We start from the raw sequence: 22,738 nt of genomic DNA on the forward strand, positions 1-22,738 counted from the left end.
GGGGCAGGGAAGGATTCTGCGCTAGCCGGCGTGGGGCGGAGGAGGGGATGAGATGGGAGCACTGACAGCTCTTCTCCTCTCTGCTGTCCGGGATTGGCCTGTTTCTGTGCCACTGCCTAGGCTCCAGCCCAGCGGAGGGTCGGGCAGGGACGTCTCCGGTGGCTGTGCTCGTGGGCGCTTCCCAGGGGGCGGCCGCGTGTCTGACGCTCTGTTTGTGTCCGTCCCGGTCCAGGGAGGGGGGCTCCAAGGACGTCCCAGTCTCGGTGCCCGACACCATCACGGAGTGGAAAGCTGGGATGTTCTGCACGGCGGAGGTCGGCTTTGGGCTCTCGCCCACGGCCACCTTCACGGCCTTCAAACCCTTCTTTGTGGAGCTGGCCTTGCCGTACTCCGTGCTCCGGGGAGAGACCTTCACCCTAAAGGCCACCGTCTTAAACTACCTGCGGCAGTGCATCAAGGTGAGCGCCGCCAGGGGCTGACCGGCTGGGTCTGCTGGGGCCGGTGAACTGGGGATGGGGAGCTGGGCAGCGGCGCAGGCCGGCGAGTGGCACCGGCAGTCACTGGCTGTGATCCTGTGACCACTGGGGTCAGCACATCGCGGTGAGGGGGCCTGAGCCCCAGAGGGGTCACGTCTCGGCTGGAGCTGTGTGTGTGAGCGCGTCCCCCACAGCCCTAAGGGGGCTCTCGTGTTGGCCCCACAGGTGCGAGTGACGCTGGCAGAGTCTGTGCAGTTCCAGGTGCAGGCGGGTGAGGACAGTGCCTACACCAGCTGCCTCTGTGCAGACGAAGGGAAAACCTTCCAGTGGGAGGTGACAGCGAGCAGCCTGGGTAAGGGGCGCTGGGGGCTCTGTGCCGGAGGGGAGGGGAGGGGCAGGGAAGGGGTGGGGGGCTCTGCAAGGGGGGGCAGTGAAGGGGTGCTGGAGCCTTTACAATTGGGAGGCAGGTAAGGGCCTATGGAGGCTCTGCGTGGGGGACAGACCGGTAAGGGGCATTGGAGGCTCTGTGCTGGGAGTGAGGAGGAGGGCACAGAACAGGGTCACTTGGGCTTGGTGCCGAGGGGAAGGGGAGGGGACAGGAAGAGCTGCGGGGAGGGGGGCCGAGGACACCCCAGCAGAAAATCCCCTTTCACGTTAACCCCTCTGCCAGGTGGAGCTGGCAGCAACAAGGGTCGGGTTCAATATCTGGGACTTCCCCTTAGCAGCATAGCACAGAGCCAGCTCAGCCCCACTCACTGGCAACGCCTCCACTGCTGCTGTCCGCAGCTGGCTCCCAGCTGCCGCTGTCTCTCTGCCGCTGAGCCACTGCGCCATAGCAGGGCACAATCCAGACTAATGAGCAGCTCTGTCACCCCTGCCTGGCCCCCTTGGGTGACTTCAGTAGCTCCCACCTGGGCCGCTCACACACAGCCCCAGTGTGCAAGCCGCACCCTGAGTGTCTGTGTGTGACTGCAGCCTGCCTGCCACTCCCCGGTTACACTCTGGCTCTTGCCACCCTGGGTTATACTGCAGGGCGACCCCAACGCCCCCAGTCCCAGATCTTCCTCCAGAACGGTCTGTCCTGTCTCCCCAGCCCTCTCCTGGCAATACAAGTTACATTGCGGCCGATATTCCTTTACAAGAATACCATGCACTCGTCCTGTCACCCCACATGGAGTTGCCCAGACACTTGGATTTAAACACACTGGATTAGATAAAACAATCAAACACATTCATGAACCACAAAGAGAGAGATTTTAAGTGTGTACAAGGAATGGGGCATAACAGTCAGAAATGGTTACAAGAAAAATAAAGAGAAGACGTTTACTCCTGGGTAAGAGGATCGGCTGCTGCTGGAAGTGGTGCGAGGGGCGCCGGGAGCTGGGAATACTGGTGCCGTGTTTAAAGACCCCGGACCACACCATCGTCACCCCGACCGCCAGAGCTATGCTGGAAAGGACCCTGAAGGACACCATCTGCTGCCACTATGCCGAGAATCTCAAGCGGAAGCCGGACCAGGGCAAGGTGTTTGAGGTGTCCAGCAAGTGGGACGCCAGCAACCACTTCCTCCCCGGGGCAGCTTCACCAGGTTCGCCGACTGGCCGTTAGTCCACAAGGCCTGACTCAACTGCGTCCCCCTCAATGGAGCCATCCGCCACGGCAACTGGGACAAGCGCTGCAGGAAATGTGGCTACGCAAACGAGACCCTGCCCCACGTCCTGTGTGGATGCAAACAGCACTCCGGAGTCTGGCGGCACCGACACAACGCCATCCAGAACCGGCTGGTGAAAGCCATCCCGCCGTCCCTGGGGAAGATCACCCTCGACTCCGCCATCCACGGGACAGACAGTGGACTGCGACCCGACATCGTCATGACGGACGCAGAAAAGAAGAAGGTCCTCATCGTAGACGTCACGGTGCCTTTTGAAAACCGGTCACCGGTCCTCAACGAGGCCCGAGCACGGAAGGCATCAAAGTACACCCTGCTGGCCGAGACTCTGAGAGCCCAGGGCTCGAGGTCCAAATACACGCCCTGATCATGGGAGCCCTGGGCTCGTGGGACCCCCACAACGAGTCGGTTCTGAGAGCGTGCGGAGTCAGTCGACGCTATGCCCGGCTCATGAGACAGCTCATGGTGTCCGACATCATCAGGTGGTCCAGAGACATTTATATGGAACACATCACAGGACACCGTCAATACCACACTGAGTAACTGAGACCGCCGACCAGGGAAATAACCCACTTCCTTCCCTGACGGATCCAGGGACGCACCCCACCCATGTACTTATCCGCTACACCGATACTGACTTGGACTCCTTATTCATTCCATGGGTGGCGTACCCGAGCCCACTTATCCACTGACACTTTAAAAACCCTTGCACCCCAATCTGGGTCTATGCCGGTTATGCGATATGTATGTATCTTTTCATCCTTGCAACCGATACCTGTAATCCCTCATAACCCAAGCCTGACCCAGATGTACAGTACCTTCCCTCTTAACTCGTGTATATTTAATTTAAACATTAACTTTAATAAAAATTTTAAATCTGTTCTTACCTGCCTTAACAAACTACATCAGATTCAAGCAAAGTTTCTCCTCACACGCTTCCAGCAGTCTGACTTACCGAGCCCTGTAGGTCAGGACCCCTCTGCCGTCCCGCTGGCCTCTGCTGCTTCGTGCTGCGATGTGACATTCTGAGGTTCCCCCCCTGAACGCAGCTGTCAGTGATTTCAGCGGGGAGGGGGCAGGTTCTGGGTGGCCATTCGCTGTTCCCACACAAGGGCTAAGGCAGAGAAACCCATTACACTCCACTCATCACTTCCCTCCGTCCTTCCCTTCCCCCCTTTCCTTCTCTCTCTTTTCTACCCCATTCTCTTGCTCTCCATTTCCTCTGCTTTGCTCTCCCTTCTTCACTACCCTCCCCCTTCTCCTTCCACTATTCTGCCCCCTCGGACATGGGCTCCTCTCTGCCTCGGGCAGGGGTGTTGGTCTGTCTAACGGGGGCGCTAACGGGGGCGTCTGCCGCCTTGCTCGGCAGGGGAGGTGAACTTCACCGTCAGCACCGAGGCTCTGCGCACCGAGGAGCTGTGCGGCACAGAGGTGGCCGTGGTGCCGGCCCAGGGGCGAGTGGACTCCGTGATAAAGCCCCTGCTGGTCCAGGTCAGTGTCTGGTCGGGGCCTCTGGGCAGAGCGGAGGGAGATCCGGAGCCTGGGTCTCACCCCCTGGGGGCCGTGGGCCAAGTCTGCACTTGTGATTGTTCTTTGTCCTGCCACAGAAAATAATGCCCCAGCACCGCACTGTCCGCGTCCCGGACCCCGACCTGCACTGCCCCATCACGCGGCCCCATCCCAGCGAGATCAGGGAGCTGGCGGGAGAGTCCTGGGACAGACAGAGATGGGGGTTAGCCCCAAGGGGGGTGGCTGAGTGTGACACATGGAAGAGCTCAAGGGGGCGGAGGGAACTAGCAGAGGGAAGCTCCGCGCTGAAGAGGAGGAAGCCGCGAGATCTGCTGGGCTGGGAACAGTCTCCCCGGGGAAGGGACGAGAGCCCCATCGCTGGGGCGCTGAGAGCTGGATGTGCCCGAGCCCCACAGCACGGGCTGTAGGGAATGATCCTGCCCTGGATAGGGGCACTGGCTGACCCAGCAAGCCCTGTCAGGCTGTGACGTGCGCGGTCCCGTCTCCTGACCTTCTGTCTGATGCTCCTTCCCCACAGCCGGGGGGGATCCTGGAGGAGAAGGCGCACAGCTCCCTGCTCTGCCAGGAAGGTAGGATCCCAGCGCCTGTGCGGGGCTCAGTGGGTGTCACTAACGCGGGGAGTCTCTTGGCTGCGGCACGTCAGTGATGGCTTGGCCACTGGATGGCCCAGCTAGGGGCCCGGGAGCCGCCAGGCCGGACCAGACCAGGGGGCATCCAGGCCAATGTCCTGCCTGGGACAGGGTCCAGGTCCAGCTGCTTGGGGAAGTTGCACCCCCAGTGGGCAGTTATGGAACCGTCTGCCATGGGCCGAAGGCTCGAGCATGTCCGGCTCCTCCTCCCGAGTCTCACTGGGCCCATAGATGCTGACTTCGTGGGTGCTCCGGGGCTGGAGCACCCATGGGGAAAAACTGCACCCACCGGCAGCTCCCCGCCCCAGCTCACCTCCGCTCCGCCTCCCCCTCCTCCCCTGAGCCTGCTGCCGCTGCTCCGCTTCTCCCCCCTCCCAGTCTTGCCGCGAAACAGGTGTTTTGCGCGGCAAGCCTGCGAGGGGGGGGAGGAGGGGAAATGCGGCGCGCCCAGGGGAGGAGGCAGGGATGGGGATTTGGGGAAGGGGTTGGAATGGGGGCAGGGTAGGGGTGGAGTTGGAGCGGGGCCAGGGCCGGAGGGGCGCAAGTACCCGCCGGCGCCAGGTAAAGTCGGCGCCTATGACTGGGCCCATGTTGCCCCAGCTCCCCTCCCCTGCAGCCTGGCCCCCGTGTGTACGATGCTCTCTGCAGAGCTCGTCACACCGGCTCTCTGGGGCCAGGAGAAGGACCGAGTCCCACAGGCAGGACCCTCTGCTGAGAACCCCCAGTCCTTGTCCTCAAGGGCACGTATGTGCCATGGTTGGGGGAGCTTGGGGTTGAGAGAGGGGCTGTGACTGGGCGAGAGCCCCAGACGGTGAGGAATGGAGGGATCTGATTGGCTGGAGACGGGCAGGTTCCCAACAGGCCTTTAACGGTGTGTCTTTGCCTTTGTGTTACGCAGACTCCGAAGAAATCTCCTTGCAGCTGCCAGCGAATGTCCTGGCGGGGTCCGAGCAGGCCCACGTGACTGTCCACGGTAAGGAATTCCTCTGCCCCATCCCTGCCAGGGCGCGGTGCCCTTCGCCAGCCAGCCCGTCTGTGGCCCAGCGCTCTGATCAGAGAGGCCGGGGCATCCTGGATGGAAAAGACCAATGAGGTCTAGTGGGTGTCTCGGGCCAGGGCAGGACTGGTCCCTGCAGTCTGTGCTCCAGGGCCTCGTCCGCAGCGAGGGGCAATAGACTCACGCGGTGATGCCATGAAGCTGTGCCAGGGCATTGGCGTCTTGTCCATTCATCACCACGTATCCACGTAACCCCACCAGGCCTGAGTTGAACTGGGGGCTCTGGCCCCCGCGTGCCAGGGCTCCACTGACGTGGTGTTAGGGACGGGGCAGCTGTTGTGCAGCCTGGTAATTCTCTGCTTCCCTGACTCCCTTGGTGCCAGGAGACATAATGGGCACGGCTCTGCAGAACATAGACCACCTGCTGGCCATGCCCTACGGATCCGGAGAGGAGAACATGGTCCGGTTCGCTCACAACATCAACACCCAGCAGTACCTGGAGAAGAGCGGGCAGCTGAGCCTGGAGATCAGAGACAAGGCCAAGGGTTTCCTCTGGAGAGGTGAGTGTCCTCCCGTCCCTGCGCCCCCAGGGCATGGCGGGGCCATGCGAGGGCCCTGTCCATGCCACCTCTGGGGCCCGGGTTCCAATCCAGCTCCAGATCAGGACCCTGGCTGGCTCTGGGGGTCAGGGAATTAGATCCTTGACCTTTCCTTTCTGGGGCACCAGTCCTGAGGCCCAGGTGATAAGGACTGTTTGACTCAGGGTTCAGAGAATGGGAGAGGAGCCCTTTCCCCTCTAGGGGGCGCTGGTTGGGATCCAGCCCCAGGTTGGGGCACTGGAGTTTTGGGGGATCAAGGCCCTATTCAGCCTTAACTTCGTCCCCCAATTCTAACCGACCCCTGGAATCTCTGAGTCTCAGCGTCGTGGGGGAGGGGAGGGCTAGTGGGCCCCACGGGGCGCAGGCTGGGGTGGATTCTAGCCCCTGGGAGTGAGCGGATCCAGGACTCGCTGTCTCTCTCCCATCCCTGCAGGCTATCAGCGCGAGCTGCTCTACAAACACAACGATGGCTCTTACAGCGCCTCTAGGAAGATTGACGCCAGGGGCAACACCTGGTGAGGGGCCGCACGGCACGGGCAAGTCAGGGCTCTGGGTGGGCAGGGCCCACCGGGCTGCAGCCTGACCCCCAGCCCCACTGCTATTCCAGTCCTGCTCCCCACACAGCTCTGCCCCATATACTCACTCGAAATCCCCCCGTTCCCATCCTGGGCTCCCCTGACAGCTCTGCTCACCCCCTACAATGCTGACCTACAGCCCCGTCCCCCACGCACCTCCCTCCTGGCCCGCAGCATCTCCTACAGAGTGTCCCTCTCACGGGGTCTCTCCCCACCCAGGCTGACGGCCTTCGTTCTCAAGTCCTTTGGCCAGGCCAGACCCTACATCTCCATCGACGAGAAGCACCTAGAGGACGCCCTAAGGTGGCTGCAGCGTCACCAACTGGAGAGCGGCTGCTTCCGCAGTGTGGGGAAGCTGTTGAACAACGCCCTGCAGGTGGGAGGCTGGGGTGATGGGGGAGGAGGGGACAAGCTGGGGAAGGGGGTGGGGGCCCCCCATGGCAGCTGGTTGTTGTGACCCGTGTCGGTTTTGGGGATTTCCCTGGGTTTTTGGAATGGCTGAATGGCTGGAACGGCCGGGGCAGCGGGTTATTGCACCGAACGAGGGAGCAGCCCTGGCCCAGCCCCCCTGGCTCCTGCACAGCTCGGTCTCCCCGCAGGCACTGAGCAGACCCCACACCCATTGCCTGGCACGGAGAGCCTGAGGGGCAGGGCCCAGCCCAGCCCTGAAGTCATGTGACTCCCACAACTCCCCATGCGGCTCAGTCAGAAGGGCGGTCGCGGTGCATCATGGGAGATGTAGTCCGGTGGAGCCGAGTCCATGGGGGAATGGGGGCACGAGGCCAGTGCAGCTGAATGTTGAACCGGTTTGCTGTGGAAGGTTTCGGTTCAGGTCACCAACCCGAGAGGCTGCGGTTTGGGCCCCGCTGCCCCACAGCAGAATGTTGCGTTTCTATTTTCCTAACGGAAATCGAAACGTTTCAGCAAATGTAACGTTTTCCTGCAAAGTTTTGGTTTTGTGGAAACTGCATCGTCTGTTGAGAAATCATTTCAGCAGGAAATTCCCACCCAGCGCAAGTCACAGCCCAATTCCTGCCACTGCCCCGGAGTTTGCAGGGAGCCGGGACACTACGGGAGGGGCCGGGGCTGTACCCGGCCGTTTGGGAGCTAGAAGGAGACAAATCTTAGGCAAAGTCCAGATTTCTGCACGGGGGGACGATTTAATGAGCAGGAACTCGCCCAGTGAGGGGCGAATCCCTCAGCCTCTGCAGAAACAGCTCCTGGTCTTCACAGGAAATCTGGCAAATGTCAGTTCAAACCAACTTCCCAGCCTCTGGTTCCAGGGGGGCTCAGATAGGATTTTATACTGAAATTTTATACAGCCTTGACAATGGAGCAGCTACCGCCTCTCCCTATAACAAAGCTGTGGAACTCACTGCCCCCCTGTGGCCTCCCTGGCTGCTATGACTTGGGGCAGCTGCTTGGGACACAGATGGGCCTGACAGGTCCCAGCAGGAGGCAGGACCCAAACCCAGCCACTCAGAGCGCTGGAGCCGGGTCTTGTCTGGCCTAATGGGCCTGTCCTGGGCAGCGGCTCACCTGCTCCGGGCAACGAGCCCTGCAGTTCGGTCTGAGCCGGCTCCCGGTGTCTCTCTCCTCCTCAGGGCGGCGTGGTGGACGAGCTCTCTCTCTCGGCTTACATCACGGCAGCGCTGCTGGAGCTGGGGCAGCCGCTCACGGTGAGGCCAAGCCCGGCTGTCCCAGGGGAGGGGCCGGCAGGATTCGGGCGGGTCAGGGGCTGTGGAGGGGCGGGTTGGTAGGGGGAGGGGAAGTCAAGAGGTCAGTGGGGGGTTGGTATCAAGGCGAGGGTCAGGGTGCTGTGGGGGACAGTGGAGAGGCGGGTTGGTGGGGGGAGGGGAAATTGACAAGTCCGGGGGGGTTGGTACCAAGGTGGGGGTCAGGGAGCTGTGGGGGGCAGTGGAGAGGGGGAAGTGGGGGGAGGGGAAGTTGACAGGTCAGTGGGGGGTTGGTACGAAGGCGGGGGTCAGGGAGCTGTGGGGGACTGTGGAGAGGCGGGTTGGTAGGGGGGAGGGGAAGTTGACAGGTCGGGGGGGTTGGTACCAAGGCGGGGGTCAGGGTGCTGTGGGGAGTTGGGCGGGGGTCAGGGTCGGAGGAAGATTCAGCAGCTTGGGGAGGGGCTGGGCTGTTTTGGTGTCTAGCGCTCGGGGGAGGGGGTCTGGCGAGGCTTGTGGGGTGCAGGGTGCGGGTGGCGGTGGGGGGATGGGTCGGGGGAGGTGACGACAGGCTGGCGGGAGGGGGTATTTGTGCCCCATGGGGTGGTTGCCGGGGGACACACCCAGGCGCGGGGCGTCTCCTCTGGCTGGCTCAGCCTGACGGGGAGTCTGTTCGGTGTCTCCCCCATCCCAGGACCCCATGGTGACCAGGGCCCTCCAATGCCTCCGGGAGTCGAGCACCAGCGACCTCTACACGCAGGCGCTGCTGGCCTACGCCTTCGGGCTGGCGGGGAGCACTGAGTTGCGGGACGCCCTTCTGCAGCGCCTGGCCCAGCACAGCGTCAGCGCCGGTACCGGCAGCACCTCGCTCTAGTGCTCTCCTCGCTGCCGGCCTCTAGACACAGGGCAGGGCCAGCTGCCCCCCACGGCCCTGCCCACCCAGGTGCCCCCTGCCCCGGGGCCTCCTCAGCCTGGCAGGGGAGCTGGGTCTCCGTGTCCCAGTCAGTCCGTGGTTTCTGCTGAGGCTGCCAGCGAGGGGCCGACGCGCTGGGCTCTGTCGTGGGGACACTTCTCCCCTCAGAGCTGGAGTGAGATCGTCCCGCCACTTCCCAGGGCCCAGCGCACGGAACGAAGGGGGACGAGGCTGGGTCGCTGCCAGGCTGGGGGGATCGGAGCTGAGAACCTAGAGGGGCAAAGCCCCATGTCCCAACCCAGCCCTCTCAAGCACCCGCGGCCAGGAGCGTGACGGGGTCCAGTGGGCTCAGAGTCCGTGGCGCAGGGCCTTGCGTAGGCAGCTCCCAAGGGGAACGGGCCATAACCGAGCCCTGGGTAGATGCCAGAGGATCCCAGCCCCATCCTGTGTTGGGGACATCCCAGCTGGGGAGTCCCTGCCCGAGGCTTCTCTCCTTGGCCCGGTTAATACTGGGAGGGGAACGGACTGCACTGGGCCGGGGCCGGGGCCGGGGCTGGGGCCGGCTAGGCCCTGCCGTCTCTGGGAGAGGGGGTTGTACAGGGAAGCAGGTCTCTGGCTGCCCCCTTGTCTGCCCCATGTCCCCCAGCTCCAGTTCCCCTAGCCTTTCCCTGCACAGATGCCCTTGGGTTTGTGCCACTCCTAGCCCAGCCGCGGTGTGAGCGATGCAGCCTGGGGCCAGCTCCCCATAGGGCGGGAGGTCCCATGTGAGGCCTGAGGCCCACTGGGAGCGTGGCTGGGGACCCAGGAGGTGACGCTGCACCGCGTTGGTGCTGAGCTGAGGGAGCCCTCGGCATGATGCCAGGGGGCACTTGGAGTGCCAGGTTGGGTCCCTCACACTCGTCATGAAGCAGCAAAGAGTCCTGTGGCACCTTATAGACTAACAGACGTATTGGAGCATGAGCTTTCGTGGGTGAATACCCACTTCTTCTGATGCACTCGTCATGAACACGCTCCAGTGATCTCTGTACGTCTCCTCGGCGCCATTCGAGCTCAGACTGAGCCGTGCCTGGAGCTGAGGCCTGACGCGCTCGGTTCCTGCCGGGCCCTGGGGAGACATCCCCCCACAGAGGGGAGCCACCTGCGTAGTCCGGGCGGCTCTGTCGTGTCTTGGCTCAGGTGAAAAGTCCCTTCTCTCCAAGCCCCAGCGCGGCAGCTGCAGCTGGTCTGTGCCCGCGAGTTGTGTGTGTCGCCTCCTGCCCCGCCCCGAGGCGTGTAAGAAGTGCTGGGAGCAGCACGTGGCTCCTGCCCCAGGGAGGGGAGAGGTGGGGGCTCTGCTGCTGGGGGCACCGAGGGGCCACCAGGCACTGGGGTAAAACAGCCCTCGGGTAACAGGACCTGTCTCCAAGGTCACAAAGACCCCGTGGAGAGCGGTGTTTACCAGGTGTCAGCGCCATCCATGCCCTTCACCTGGGTCATGCGCCCCTCCTGTCTCAGCCCCGGGGGCCCCTCATTCTGTCAGGGGCTCTCTGCCCCCCTCTAGCAGTGGTGGCACGAGGCATAAGTAGACTAAGCAATTGCTTAGGGCCCCAAGCAGATCATGGGGCGCCCAGTTTGGTATTACCCCCAAAATCCGTTCATCTAATGTAACGTGGCCTGTTTAACAGGGTGTCGGTTTGGGGGGGGGGTTGGGATTGTGATGGATAGGACCCCCCTTCTGGGATACCACCTGATGTACTGGGATTTCACTGAGCCTGCCAGGGTTCCCTCCGTGCGTTGCAGAATTAGGCTCTCCGGCCTCTTGCAGCACACACAGGTAGGGCAACACCCTGCTGCAGACACAGACTGACGTCAGCTCTGTGTGTGATGACTCCCCCAGCACTCACGTGCACACCCCTTTTGGGAGATAAACCCAGAGTAATACTGTCTTGCGCTGTATAGAAAAATCTCCACAGCACAAGCTCATAAAAATCCGCCCTCTTCCTCAATGTGAAGAGAGATGTTCCTGACTTCCTGCCCCCCCACCCCCCAGTTAGAAAGTGTACAAATTGGGTTATATTATAAATAAGAAATAAGTTTATTAACTACAAAAGGTGAATTGTAAGGGAATATAAGAGAGAACAGCTGGAACAAAGCAGATTACTGAGCAAATAAAACAAAGTACACAAGCTAAGCATAATATACTTAAGAAATAGGTTACAAAATGTAATTTCTTATCCTAAATGTTATTTTAGGCAGGTTGCAAAGTTTCTGTGGTTCAGAGTTCCAGTTATATTTCTTTTCAGACTGGACCCCTGTCTCAGTCTGGACTCCCGCCTTGCCTGCCCTCCAGGTGGCTTTAGCAGTCTTTCTTCTTGGGCAGACAGGCCATGGAGAGGAGCCCCACATTTGCCTTCCTCCCCACCCTTAACTAGGATTTACATAAGGCGGGAATCCTTTGTTTCCCAGACTTGACCCCCCTTCCCTTCCAGTGGAAAGTTGCAAGAAGTCCCAGGTAATGTTTAGTATCAGGTGACAAGACCACCTGACCTAGCAGTGTCACAGTTACATCCCTGGACACTTCCCAGGAGGGAGAGAGATTAGTATCTTCATGGTCTTGTTCCTTCCTGACGGCCCATCAAATCTGATGGCCTGTCCTCGGCGGGTGTCTTCCCAATACACACCCACTTGTAATGGTTACAGAGTCCATATGCCTAACTTTAGATACAGAGATGATACATGCATAAGAATTGGATAATCACATTCAGTAAATCAGAACCTTTCCAATGATATCTCACATGAGCCATCTTGCATAACGTGTATCTCAGTGATGTCATATTAGTCTCATAAGCATATTTTCATAAAGAATATGGAGTGCAACGTCACAGGGCTATTTCTTGGTTTGGGGCTATAATGCAGCTAATATTTGTAATGGGCTGGGGGGGGTGGGGGGAATATTCCTGTTAGGGCTCCATTGGGTTAGCACCACCTTTGCCCCCGAGCGGCCGCACCACATAGGTTAAGGGGTCACTTGCAGCCAGTGAGCCACCGGGACTGAGTTTTTAGCTCAGGCAGGAGAGGCTCAGGGGTTTTGAGACAGACATCCAGGGTTCAGTCCCTGCTGATGACCCACCCAGGGGTGTCGTGTTACACTTGTGTAGCCCTCCTGTGCGCTGTGAATCAGCTGCCGTGTCCTGCCCCAGAGGCGGCTGCATTCACTGGGGAGCAGGCGTCCCTCTGGCCCGGGAAGCCCCTGGGGCCCCTTTGGAAAGCAAACAGGTGACCCACTGTGCTGTAACTGCAGCCGTGGGGCTGCCCTTCTCTTGGCCCGTCTCCTAGGGGGACAGCTCTACTGGCAGAGGAAGGTGAAGGCCCTGCCCAGCCCCTATGGGAACCATGCCCCATCGGCGGAGATGACGGCTTACGTGCTCCTGGCCTATCTCTCCCTGCCCAACGTGTCTGCTGCCGACATGGGGACCGCTGTCCAGATCGTCCGCTGGTTCAGCAAGCAGCATTACCCCTACGGGGGCTTTGCCTACACGCAGGTAACACCCCTGCCCTCAGGTAAACCAGCGCTGGGGCCCTGGTGCAGGAAGGGGTTAGGAGCCCCCCGGGGACTGCATCTCAGAAGCTGAGCTGGGGCCCTTCTTGGGAGAGGGAGTCCTGGGTGCAGAGCCTCCTGTTCTCATGGACTGGGGCTGGGGCCGGAGTCACTGCTCTGCTGGGGGCTGGAACATGGGGCACCAAACACCCCCGTGGCCGAGGGGCCTGGCTGCCACCCCCCATGTCAGTCACACTTGAGCACTGGGTGTCTGCTGGAGGAGACCCAGCGGGTCCCGATCCTGCTGCAGTGAGTCTGAGCCGGGCTCCTCTCCCCAGAGCGTGACAGCAGCTCGGTGACTGTCCTCCCCAGGACACGGTGGTGGCCCTGCAGGCCCTGGCCAAATACGCAGCCCTGACGCACAGCGCGAGCGGGGCTGTGTCGGTGACAGTGAGCTCCCAGGCCGGGGCCCGGCAGCAATTCCACGTGGAGAACGCCAACCGGCTGGTGCTGCAGCGAGCAGCCCTGCAGGAGATCCCCGGGCAGTACACGGTGCGGGCCAGCGGCAAGGGCTGTGTCTTTGTGCAGGTGAGTGCAGGAGCCCCTGGGGACCAGCCGGCCCAGCGGTGACTGACTGTGCCTTTGCCCTGCCCCACGGCGCCTGGCTCTGGACCCAGGCTCTGATCTGCTGTGGCGGAGGCAGCAGGCTCTGCCCCAACCCTCTTGCTTGTCTCCCAGCTGACTCTGCGCTACAACGTGCCGCCCCCAAAGAGCGCTGCGACCTTTGACCTGTGGGTGGAGACGGAGCCGAAGGAGTGCACCGAGAGCGCCAGATCCCGCTTCAGCCTCGTGCTGCACGCCCGGTACGAGCCCCAACCCTCCACCCCTGCTGGGTCCGAGCGCCCGGGGGCAGGAGCAGGCCCCAGGCAGTGGGGAAATGGCCGGGGCAGAGCCGCCCCACTGGAGGGCTGGGACGGGGCAGGAATCGATCGTCGGGGGAGCCATCCCCCCACAGGGCTCGGGGCAGAGGCAGGGACCCCTTGGGATGTGCCAGGGACTAAAGGGCTGGTCCCGGGGCTGATCTAATGGACAGTTGGCTCCCAAGGAGCTCCTGGGGCCGGCGCTGCTTCCCTGGGGAGCTCAGGGCTGTCCGGGAGCTAGCGGAGCTCCCAGCCCAGAGCAGGCAGAGGGCGTTAGAGACGCCTGCAGGGCCGAGAAGACAGGAGGTCTCCCCTCCCCCTCCATCCCCCTGGGGTCTGTATCCAGGGCAAACCCCGATCTCAGCGCACGGCTCCTGTTGCAGGTACAGCGGGGAGCGCCCAGCCTCCAACATGGCCATCATCGAGGCCAAGCTGCCGTCCGGCTACACCCCCGTCAAGAGCTCCCTGCGGCAGGTGAGCTTCCCAGGGAGGAGAATAGGCCGGGCCAGTCACACAGCATGAAACCAGGGGCTGATCCATGGGGGAGAGCCAGAGCCCCAGGAGAGCACAGATTGCAGCTCTGACCCCCAGGGGGAGCTCCCCCTGCAGAGCCCTGCCCCCTGCCGTGGGGCACTGTGCAGCCCTGGGTCTCCCATCCAGTCACTGAGCAGGTCCGGACCCTGCTTAGCTCCCCCAACAATACAACGCCCATGTCTAGACTCCCGCCCCTCCCCCAGCAGACACCCAGTGCTCAGGTGTGACTGACATGGGGGGTGGCAGCCAGGCCCCTCAGCCATGGGGGCGTTTGGTGCCCCATGTCCCAGCCCCCAGCAGAGCAGTGACTCCGGCCCCAGCCCCTCCGTTCCTGGCTCAGCCGTTTCCTCCCTCTGCTCCTAGCTGGAGAAGCAGCGTTTGGTGAAGTGGCTGGAGGTGCAGAACGACCAGGTGACGCTCTATCTGGACCAGGTGAGTGCGGGAGGCTCGGGGCTCCGGGGGCCTGATGTGAACGGGGAGGGCGTGGCCTGCCCTGGCTCCACCCCCATTACGGTTGCTCTCGTGGGCTCTGTGTCACACGCCCGGCAGGGGGGTCACTGAAATCTCCCCTGGTTCCAAGTGACCCGTTTCCAGAAAGGACGGGGAGATGGGACCAGACTCAGCCAAACCCCAGGGAGGGCCATGAACGGAGCGACGGGGAGCTCAGGGTTGTGGGGCTGGAGCTGGCCCCTGAGTGTGATGAAAGGAGGTCACATTTTGCAGGGGGGTGGAACAGGGATTCGGGGTGAGCATTTTCTCACTGCTTCAGGCCGCAGGGGCAGGGGGAAGCGGCTGGGCCAGGCCGAGCCTCGGGGAGGAGGGGGTTCAAGCTGGCAGTGCAGACGTTCAGCCCAGGCGCTCGCTCTGTCGCTCTCTTGGCAGCTTACGAAGGAGGTGGCGAGTTTCACCTTCTCCCTGGAGCAGGATTTCCCTGTAAAGAATCTCAGAGCAGCCCCAGTGAGACTGTACGATTACTACGAGACCGGTGAGTCCCGCCCGAGATCCGCCACCTTTACAGACGCTCTCCTGGGCTCTGTGGCACAACCAGTGCCTGGATAGAGGGTGGTGCCATTGCAATCCCCCCTGCTCCGTGTCACCCGTGTCCATGGCTGATCTTAGCCCCCTGCACGGGCCTGGGTGCAGCACTTGGGCAGAGGCTGGCAGCCGACCCGCCGTGGGCCTGCGGGGGTCAAGCTGGAGACACCTGCTGGGGGCGTGTTCCCGGGTTTGATCTGTGGGGTTGGCTCACCTGGCGGGACACGGCAGCCGTGTGCTTGTTGGGCTAGTGGGGCGCATGGGGCTGGTGTAACTGGAGCCATCCCAGCAGGAGCAGGTGAGTCCCCCCTGTTCGGACTCACAGATCGTGCCCACTCTTGGCCCCGTGCGGTCCGTGGGGGGGTGCCCCTTTCAGTGAGACAGCCCTTCTCAGGGGTCAACTCTCTCTCAGGGTCAGGCCCCTCCACCTCCTGGAGCCGCACCTCTCTGAGCCTTAGCACGTCTGTCTCTGCCGTGGGCCCCCTCAGGGAGTCCCCTCGCTCTGGACCTCCGGGGCCTCCACCCCCCGAAGGGGATGATGCCCCCTGTTCTCTAGTCCGGACTGACTGTCAGCCAGCGTAAAACAGGAGGGTTTATTGAGCGTTGAACACAGCACAGGAAACTCTCAGGGCCTCAGATCTGGCCTCCCTCAGCACAGCACATCCCAGTCTCCCCTGTATCCAGGAGGGCTCTGCCTGCTCCCCCTCTCCAGCCCAGAGCCCCCCTGCTTCCCCGCTGGGCCTCTGATATAACCGGCCCCAAGCCCCGCCTCTGTCCATTGTCTTCTCTCCAGGTAAACTGGGTCGTAAACAGGGTCGCCTGGTCCTCCTCTCCTCTCATCTGTCCTCTGGTCCCCTCTGGCTGGAACCAGCTAGTTAGTTCACTGGGGCCCTCTCTTCGCAGCCCATTGTCCTCCCACTGGCCAGAACCGGCTGTGACTCCTGAGCTGGGACTCCGGGTCACCAGGTCACCAGTCGCTGTGGTGTCCATCCTCCAGGCCATTGGCTGGGGTCCCAAGGACCCTCTCCGGTCCTCTGTAACAACAAACTCCCTCTCCCCTCACCTCATTAAACCAGTAACACCCAGGGACACTGAGTCCTACTCCCTCTGCATGCAAACCTTTGGAAAACCAAGGAAAAAACAAGAAAATCCCCCACTTTGTCACACCCCCCCTTTCGGGTTCCCCACATTTCCTCTACCATCCAGCTTCTCAGACGCCCCCAGAACCCTTTGTGCTGGGCCCAGGAGGTGGCAGGATGGTTTCCCTGGGTGCCTGGAGGGGCGAGTGATGAAGCCCATCTGACTTACTTGGAGATGAGGGATGGGAGAGAGCGCACAGCCCCACTCAGACAGCTGGGGGCGACCACTCACTCCCTTCTAGGGTTCAGACATACAGCAGGGTTCCCCTGGGGGAGGGGTAACAGACTTTGCCTGTGTGGGAATAGGGGGAGGGGTTCTCATCCCCCCACTGGGTCTCTCCTCCATTCCTTACATCCCTTGCTGTTGCAGGTGAACACACAGAGGCTGAATACAGCGCCCCCTGCGGCTCAGGTAGGTATGATGCACCCACACACAACTCCAGTCCCCACAGCTTTATGGGTGGGGGGAGTCCGTGGGCTGGAGAGGTCTGTGTATGTTGTAGATGGCAAAGGAGGGGGAGATGGGAGCATGGAACCCACCAGGACCATGTGTGTGTGAGGAGAGACATCTGGGGGGAAGGGTCTATGTGGGGCACAAGGGAATCTGTCTTCAGGCTGGGGGGTGACTCTGAGGGGAGAGTCTTTGTGGGGGTTGGGAAGTTCTAGGGGGCCATGTCTACAGGTGTCTGCTAGGGGGGGTGTGATTTCGGTCCCATCTCAGGGGATGTTTGTGTTTGTTTTAAGCCCCTGACGCCGACATGATGGGAAATTCCCGCTGAAGCCCCCGCCCCTGCTGGGCAGCCCCCTCCCCTTCCGTCCCGAGAGCCCCGCGCCGGCAGCCGACACCCCAGGATCGGGGGGGCACGGACAGGCCTCGTCTCAGCTGCTGCTCTTCCCCGAACCAGCTGCACTATCCCCCTTAGCACCTTCTTCAGCCAACGCCTCCCTGTTCGCTCTGCTAACATCCCACCTGCTCTCCCATCTCTCAGCCTCCGGACCGGCCCACGTGATCCCAGCTGTCACACGCGGGGACCAGCGGCTGCTGTGGGGACCCCTGGGGTTTGCTGCCCGTCCTGCCTGGAGAGGCAGGTTCAGTGTAAAACAAAATAATAAACCCCTTATGTCTTTATGAGGCTGTTTTGTCGCTTTGTGCCTGCCCTGCTGCTGCTCCTCACACGGCTCCTGTGCATCCTTAGAGCAGCCAGATCCTGGGTCTGTGGCTCTGTCCCCTTCCCCAGCCCTTCGGTCATTGCTGTGGGGTTTGGCTTTAACCCTGGGTCGGGCAGCGTCAGTGACAGCCCCCTGGGTTCCAGCCCCACCTGGCAGAGCTGTTCTCGTTACACATGTCTACATGAAAATGAACCAGTTCAACTGAAGTTAGTTTTTTAAACCAGTTTACTTACACGAGTGAAAACCCCGGTGTGGATGCACTTATTGTGGTGTGCCGGAGAGTTATTTTAGTTTAGGTTCAATCAATTAGGAATTGAAGCTAAACCAGAATCAACTCTTCTCTCAGACCGACAGGAGCACCTCTACCGGCTTGCAGGGGTTGGACTAAACTGATTTTAAAAGCGAAGGCCTGAGAGAGGAAGGAATAGCTTGTCCGACTCCTTACAACTCTTGCTTGTTCTGTTTGTGTTTTGTTACCATCTGTTTAATTCCACGGACCAATGAACACTGTGGGGAAAGGCGATCTGTGTGAAAGGTCTATCCCCAATCAACCAAGGTGTGAGAGCCGAATGTACATGCTGTGGGATACCCAGCCAGTCCTCCAGAGACCCCAGGGCAGAGCAGACTCGACATTCCTGATACTTACAGGGTAAATAGGAAACAAGAAAAATAAATCCATAGACTGTTCAGACCCTCCCTATCCATCGTAAAGAAGCAAGAACTCTTCGTAGGCCCCTTTAAAAGCGGGAAGCTCATTTTCCCGTGTGCAGATGTTAAAGGCACCTGATGCAGTTTGTAGGTGCAGGGGCTTTCCTCAAGGCCAGAGTGTGAAAGATTCACCAAAGAGTCACGATCACAAGCTCAGTCTCAGTTGGAAAGGATGGCACAAATACGTCCCAGAGGGCTGCACGTGCCTGTCTAAGGGTATGTCTACACTGGCAGAGTTACATCACCGGCGGTTCCATCGCCGCTCAGAGAGCGCTGAAGGGAAACTGCGGTTGTGTGTTCACACTGTCAGATGCCTGCACAATAGCGTGTTCACACTTGAGGAACTTGCAGCAGTATTCGGAGTGGTGCACTCAGGGCAGCTATTCCCACTGAGCATCTCTTCCTCTTCTGCTGCTAAGAATTGTGGGAAGGCGGAGGGATCGCAGGGCATCCCGGGTCCTGTACCAATGCCCCATAATACATTGCTTCGTGTCCCAGCAATCCCTGTGCTTCCGTCCGCATTTGGCGCCATTTTTCAACGGTTTGTGTTCTGCGTGCCCTGCTTCTTCTGGCTGCAAGAATGGATCCTGCACTGCTGACCAATATGCTACTCGCTCTGAATAACATGTCACGAGTGGCAGTGGAGTTATTCCTTAAACTACAAAGGCAAGAGAAGTGTGACACTGATCTCGCCACGTGTAGTAGCTATGACACGAGATTGCTTGTGGCATTCACGGAGGTGCTGACCACAGTGAAACGCTGCTTTTGGGGTCAGAAAACAAGCACTGAGTGGTGGGATCACATCATCATGCATGTCTAGGATGATGAGCAGGGGTTGCAGAACTTTCGAATGAGGAAACACACATTCATGGGACTGTGTGATGAGCTCGCCCAAGTCCTGCGGTGCAGGGACACGAGAATGAGAGCTGCCCTGTTGTTGGAGAAGCGCGTGGTGATTGCACCATGGAAGCTGGCTAATCCAGACTGTTACCGATTGGTCGCTAACCAGTTGGGAGTGGAAAAGTCGACTGTCGGACTCGTATTGACGGAAGTGTGCAGGGCCATTAATCGCATCCTGCTGGGAAAGTCCGTGACTCTGGGCTACATGCGCTTCCCCAACTGTGGAGGGGCAACAGATGGCACACATATTCCAATTCTGGCAGCAGACCACCTAGCCACGAGTACATTAATCGCAAGGGGTATTTCTCTATGGTTCTCCAGGCGCTTGTGAATCACCATGGGAGTTTCACGGACATTAATGCAGGCTAGTCCAGAAAGGTGCATGACGCACGCATCTTTCAGAACACTGGTCTGTTCAGGAAGATGCAACCTGGGATTTTCTTCCCGGACGAGAAGATCACCATAGGGAAGTCGAAATGTCCATTGTGATCCTGGGAGACCCTGCCTATCCCTTAATGCTGTGGCTTATGAAGCCATACACGGGGAACTTTGACAGCAGCAAGGAGCGGTTCAACAACAGGCGGAGCAAGTGCAGAATGACTGTTGAGTGTGCTTTTGGCGTTTAAAGGCCTGCTGGTGCTGCCTATATGGGAGGCTGGACCTGGCCGATGACAATATTCCTATGCTTATAGCCGTGTGCTGTACGCTCCATAATAGTTGTGAAGGGAAGGGTGAAAGCCTTACTCAGGGCTGGACCGCTGAGGCTGAGTGCCTGGAGGCTGAATTTGAACAGCCAAAGACCAGGGCTATTAGAGGGGCGTAGCGCGGGGCCATAAGGATCAGGGATGCCCTGAGGCAGCAATTTGAATCTGAAAGCCACTAATATTAGTTGCTATGTTCGGGAGTGCAGTGCTTGTAATGCTAGGAGGTGATTGTAACAGGTGCAGACGATGCACTATGAAGGTTTAAGAAAATTGCCTGTTGCTTTGCAGGGCTCTGTTTGCTTTCAATTAATGGAATAAAGATTCTTTTCAAACCAAAACAATTCTTTTTTAAAAAACAACAACCGGAGGAGAGAAACAAACAAAAAACCCACATCAGCACTGTGGGGGATGGGGGAAGGGAGGGTCCCAGGAGGTGGTGGGATCCCAGGATGGTTAAAGGTTTGTGTACATCCAGGTATCATATGCAACCTTGTCCCCTGGAGTACAGTGCAGCGGGTACTGTACTTCAGCAGGGCTAAACTGCAGAGGGACGGGTGTTGAGTGCAGGGGGTACTGGGAGTCCACAGGGCTGGACTGTGATGGGGAGGAGTAGAATGCAGCAGGTACAGACTGGAGCCAGGAGGTTGATAAGTGTGTGTTGGCGGTGTCTGGGGGGAGCATGGGAAAGAGTTTTGCGACAACAGCTGCAGGGGAGGGCGGGCATGGAGCTGCTCTGTTTGCAGTGTGAGTAGTGCCTAGAGCATGTCCGCTTGGTGCTCCACAACGTTTAAGAGCCGCTCCGTGGATTCGTTCTGGCACGCCGCCTTCTCCTTTCGATCCCTCTTCTCGCTGTCCCGCCTCTCCTTCAATTCTTGTTTTTCGGCCGCGGAGTGCATCATGACATCACGCAGAAAGTCCTCTTTAGTTCTTTGTGGCCACTTTCTAATTCTGCGCAGCCGTTCAGCCGGCGATCACAAAGAGGGAGGCTGGGCTCCCAAGGTCATATCTGTGAAGCCAAAATGCAACATTTTACAGAAGCAGTATTGTTTGCAACACACAGACCAGTGATTCAGTGATTTAAAACACAGCCACTATTCACATACCTGTCAGTAACTGGCTGATCCCAGGCAAGCTCACGTGAGCCACAAGACCCCCAAACTGGTGAGTAACCACAGGGGCAGGGGAAATCCGTGTTCCAGGACCGTACTGTCCACTGGGCACGTGGCTCTTGGGGAGAGCCAGCACTGTAGGGGGGGGGCCTTATAATCATTCCTGTGCCCACATTTTCCACAGGCTGTGTTCATTATGGAAGATATCTCGCTGCTGAGGGTGAGCAGGGAATCAAGGGAGGGTCGTCTCCAAGCCCGCAGCTTCCGCCCTGGCCCTTATGCAGCTCGCCTGTGTGAGCAATGTCCCCTTTCCCCCCTGACAGCAGAGTGGTGCGGGAAAGTTACCCTTAATGGGGCAAGAAACAAAGCAGCTCTGCCAAATAACCTGTGGCAGCGGATTGCCCAGTATCTCCATGAGAGTTTCGTGGAGATCTCTGAGGCAGATTCCCATGAAGTGGGCGAGTCAATCAACACCCTGTTCCGCCGCTCAGACTGGGCATGTGGTGGTACATGCATCATACAGACAGAAGCCTGCTTTCTGCAACCCTCCTGCCCCCAACCACTCGCTTCAGCGATTCCCCAAATCAAAGCCACTTACCAGGGGCCTCCTCTCCTGTTTGCGCTTCGCCAAGCTCCGACAGCTGTGACTGGCTAGTCTCCTTTAGGGTAGAGAAGAGCTCCTGGCTGCTTGCACTTCTAACCTCCGAGTCGTCCTCTGCCTTTGGGTCCCCCTCCCCCTCCACATCCTCATCCAAGATTTCCTCCTCCTGACTCAGTGCACTCTCGACTGGCACGCGAGCCACCAAAGTATCCACAGTGGCCTTCACAGTGGAGGTGTGGTTGCCACCAAGTATTGCGTCCAGCTCTTTAAAGAACCGGCAGTTTGTGAGCACAGCACCAGAGCGGCGGTTTGCCTCCCGCACCTTGTGGTAGGCGTTCCGCAGCTCCTTCACTTTGACCCTGCACTGCAGTGTGTCCCGGTCATGGCCCCTTTCTGTCATCATGAAATCTGTCCATAGTGTTAGGCAAAAAGATTCTTTTCCCCAAGAATCAGGCAAGCACAGACAGTACTGGAGGGCTTTATTAATGGCACCGGGAAGACTGGTAAACAGCTTCAAAAGTATGGTGTAATAGTGACCAGTTATATACAATTTTTTATTTATGCATTTACATTTATTTTGTACTTACAGGGGCAAACATGGTTACAAAAAAAAATCTTAACAAATATAACAGTAAAAACAATACATACATATAGACCCATCCTAATTATATCAGTTATCTGTGACTGCTTTCGGGGCGAAGCAGTGGGGTGGGAGGTGGGCAGGGTGGGGAGGCGTAGGGATAAGTGCTTACAAATATCCGGGGGCCTTGAGGGTGGTCAGCATTGTCCTTTCTTACTAATAAGCTGAGGCACTGGGTAAATATTTAAGTACCTAAGTTATCACATATTGACAGAAACTATGTCCTTGCGTCTCAGCATTCTTATTTAATTTGCGGTTTCTGTCTTTTCTGCTGGCTAAATTTTAACTCCTTCCTGACAGTAGGTATCATAATTCCTATGGCTGGAGCACAGCTGGGACTGGACAGCCTCCTCTCCCCAAATGTCGATGAGGTCCAGCAGCTCGGCATTGCTCCAAGCGGGCGATCGCCTGGTGCGTGGAGCAGGCATGGCCACCTGGAAAGATGCGCTGAGACCACTGCACGCGTCACCGAGCAAACAGGAATGGGAGTTTCAAAATTCCCAAGGAATTTAAGGGGTGGGGCTCACAGTTGGTCACCTGAGGGCAGGGTGGTAGAGTTCAAACCGATGACCAGAGAGGTGAGAACAGGCATTGTGGGACACCTCCCAGAGGCCAGTCACAGCGCTGCAATTGACCAGAGTGCCTACAGTGGCACCGCGGCGCTGTAGCCCTGGCGCAGAAAGCTGTACGTCTCTCGGTG

General features: G+C 59.3%; 1 protein-coding gene across 1 annotated transcript in view; it reads left to right on the forward strand.

Moving 5' to 3' along the window:
- Positions 1–16,985, forward strand: part of LOC135894374 (alpha-2-macroglobulin-like protein 1) — a 47,194-nt gene extending 30,209 nt beyond the window's left edge. Inside the window, exons 19-36 of the mRNA XM_065422433.1 lie at positions 233–458; positions 702–828; positions 3,515–3,636; positions 4,193–4,244; positions 5,203–5,277; positions 5,685–5,861; positions 6,334–6,415; positions 6,695–6,851; positions 8,080–8,154; positions 8,843–8,999; positions 12,377–12,582; positions 12,951–13,166; positions 13,317–13,441; positions 13,882–13,972; positions 14,396–14,464; positions 14,915–15,017; positions 16,577–16,618; positions 16,951–16,985. Coding sequence (XP_065278505.1) covers positions 233–458; positions 702–828; positions 3,515–3,636; positions 4,193–4,244; positions 5,203–5,277; positions 5,685–5,861; positions 6,334–6,415; positions 6,695–6,851; positions 8,080–8,154; positions 8,843–8,999; positions 12,377–12,582; positions 12,951–13,166; positions 13,317–13,441; positions 13,882–13,972; positions 14,396–14,464; positions 14,915–15,017; positions 16,577–16,618; positions 16,951–16,985 — 2,137 coding nt within the window. The remainder of the gene's footprint in view (positions 1–232; positions 459–701; positions 829–3,514; positions 3,637–4,192; positions 4,245–5,202; positions 5,278–5,684; positions 5,862–6,333; positions 6,416–6,694; positions 6,852–8,079; positions 8,155–8,842; positions 9,000–12,376; positions 12,583–12,950; positions 13,167–13,316; positions 13,442–13,881; positions 13,973–14,395; positions 14,465–14,914; positions 15,018–16,576; positions 16,619–16,950) is intronic.
- Positions 16,986–22,738: the final 5,753 nt, after the last annotated feature.

This window comes from Emys orbicularis, chromosome 25, assembly GCF_028017835.1.
Source record: "Emys orbicularis isolate rEmyOrb1 chromosome 25, rEmyOrb1.hap1, whole genome shotgun sequence".
NCBI classification, from domain to species: domain Eukaryota; kingdom Metazoa; phylum Chordata; order Testudines; family Emydidae; genus Emys; species Emys orbicularis.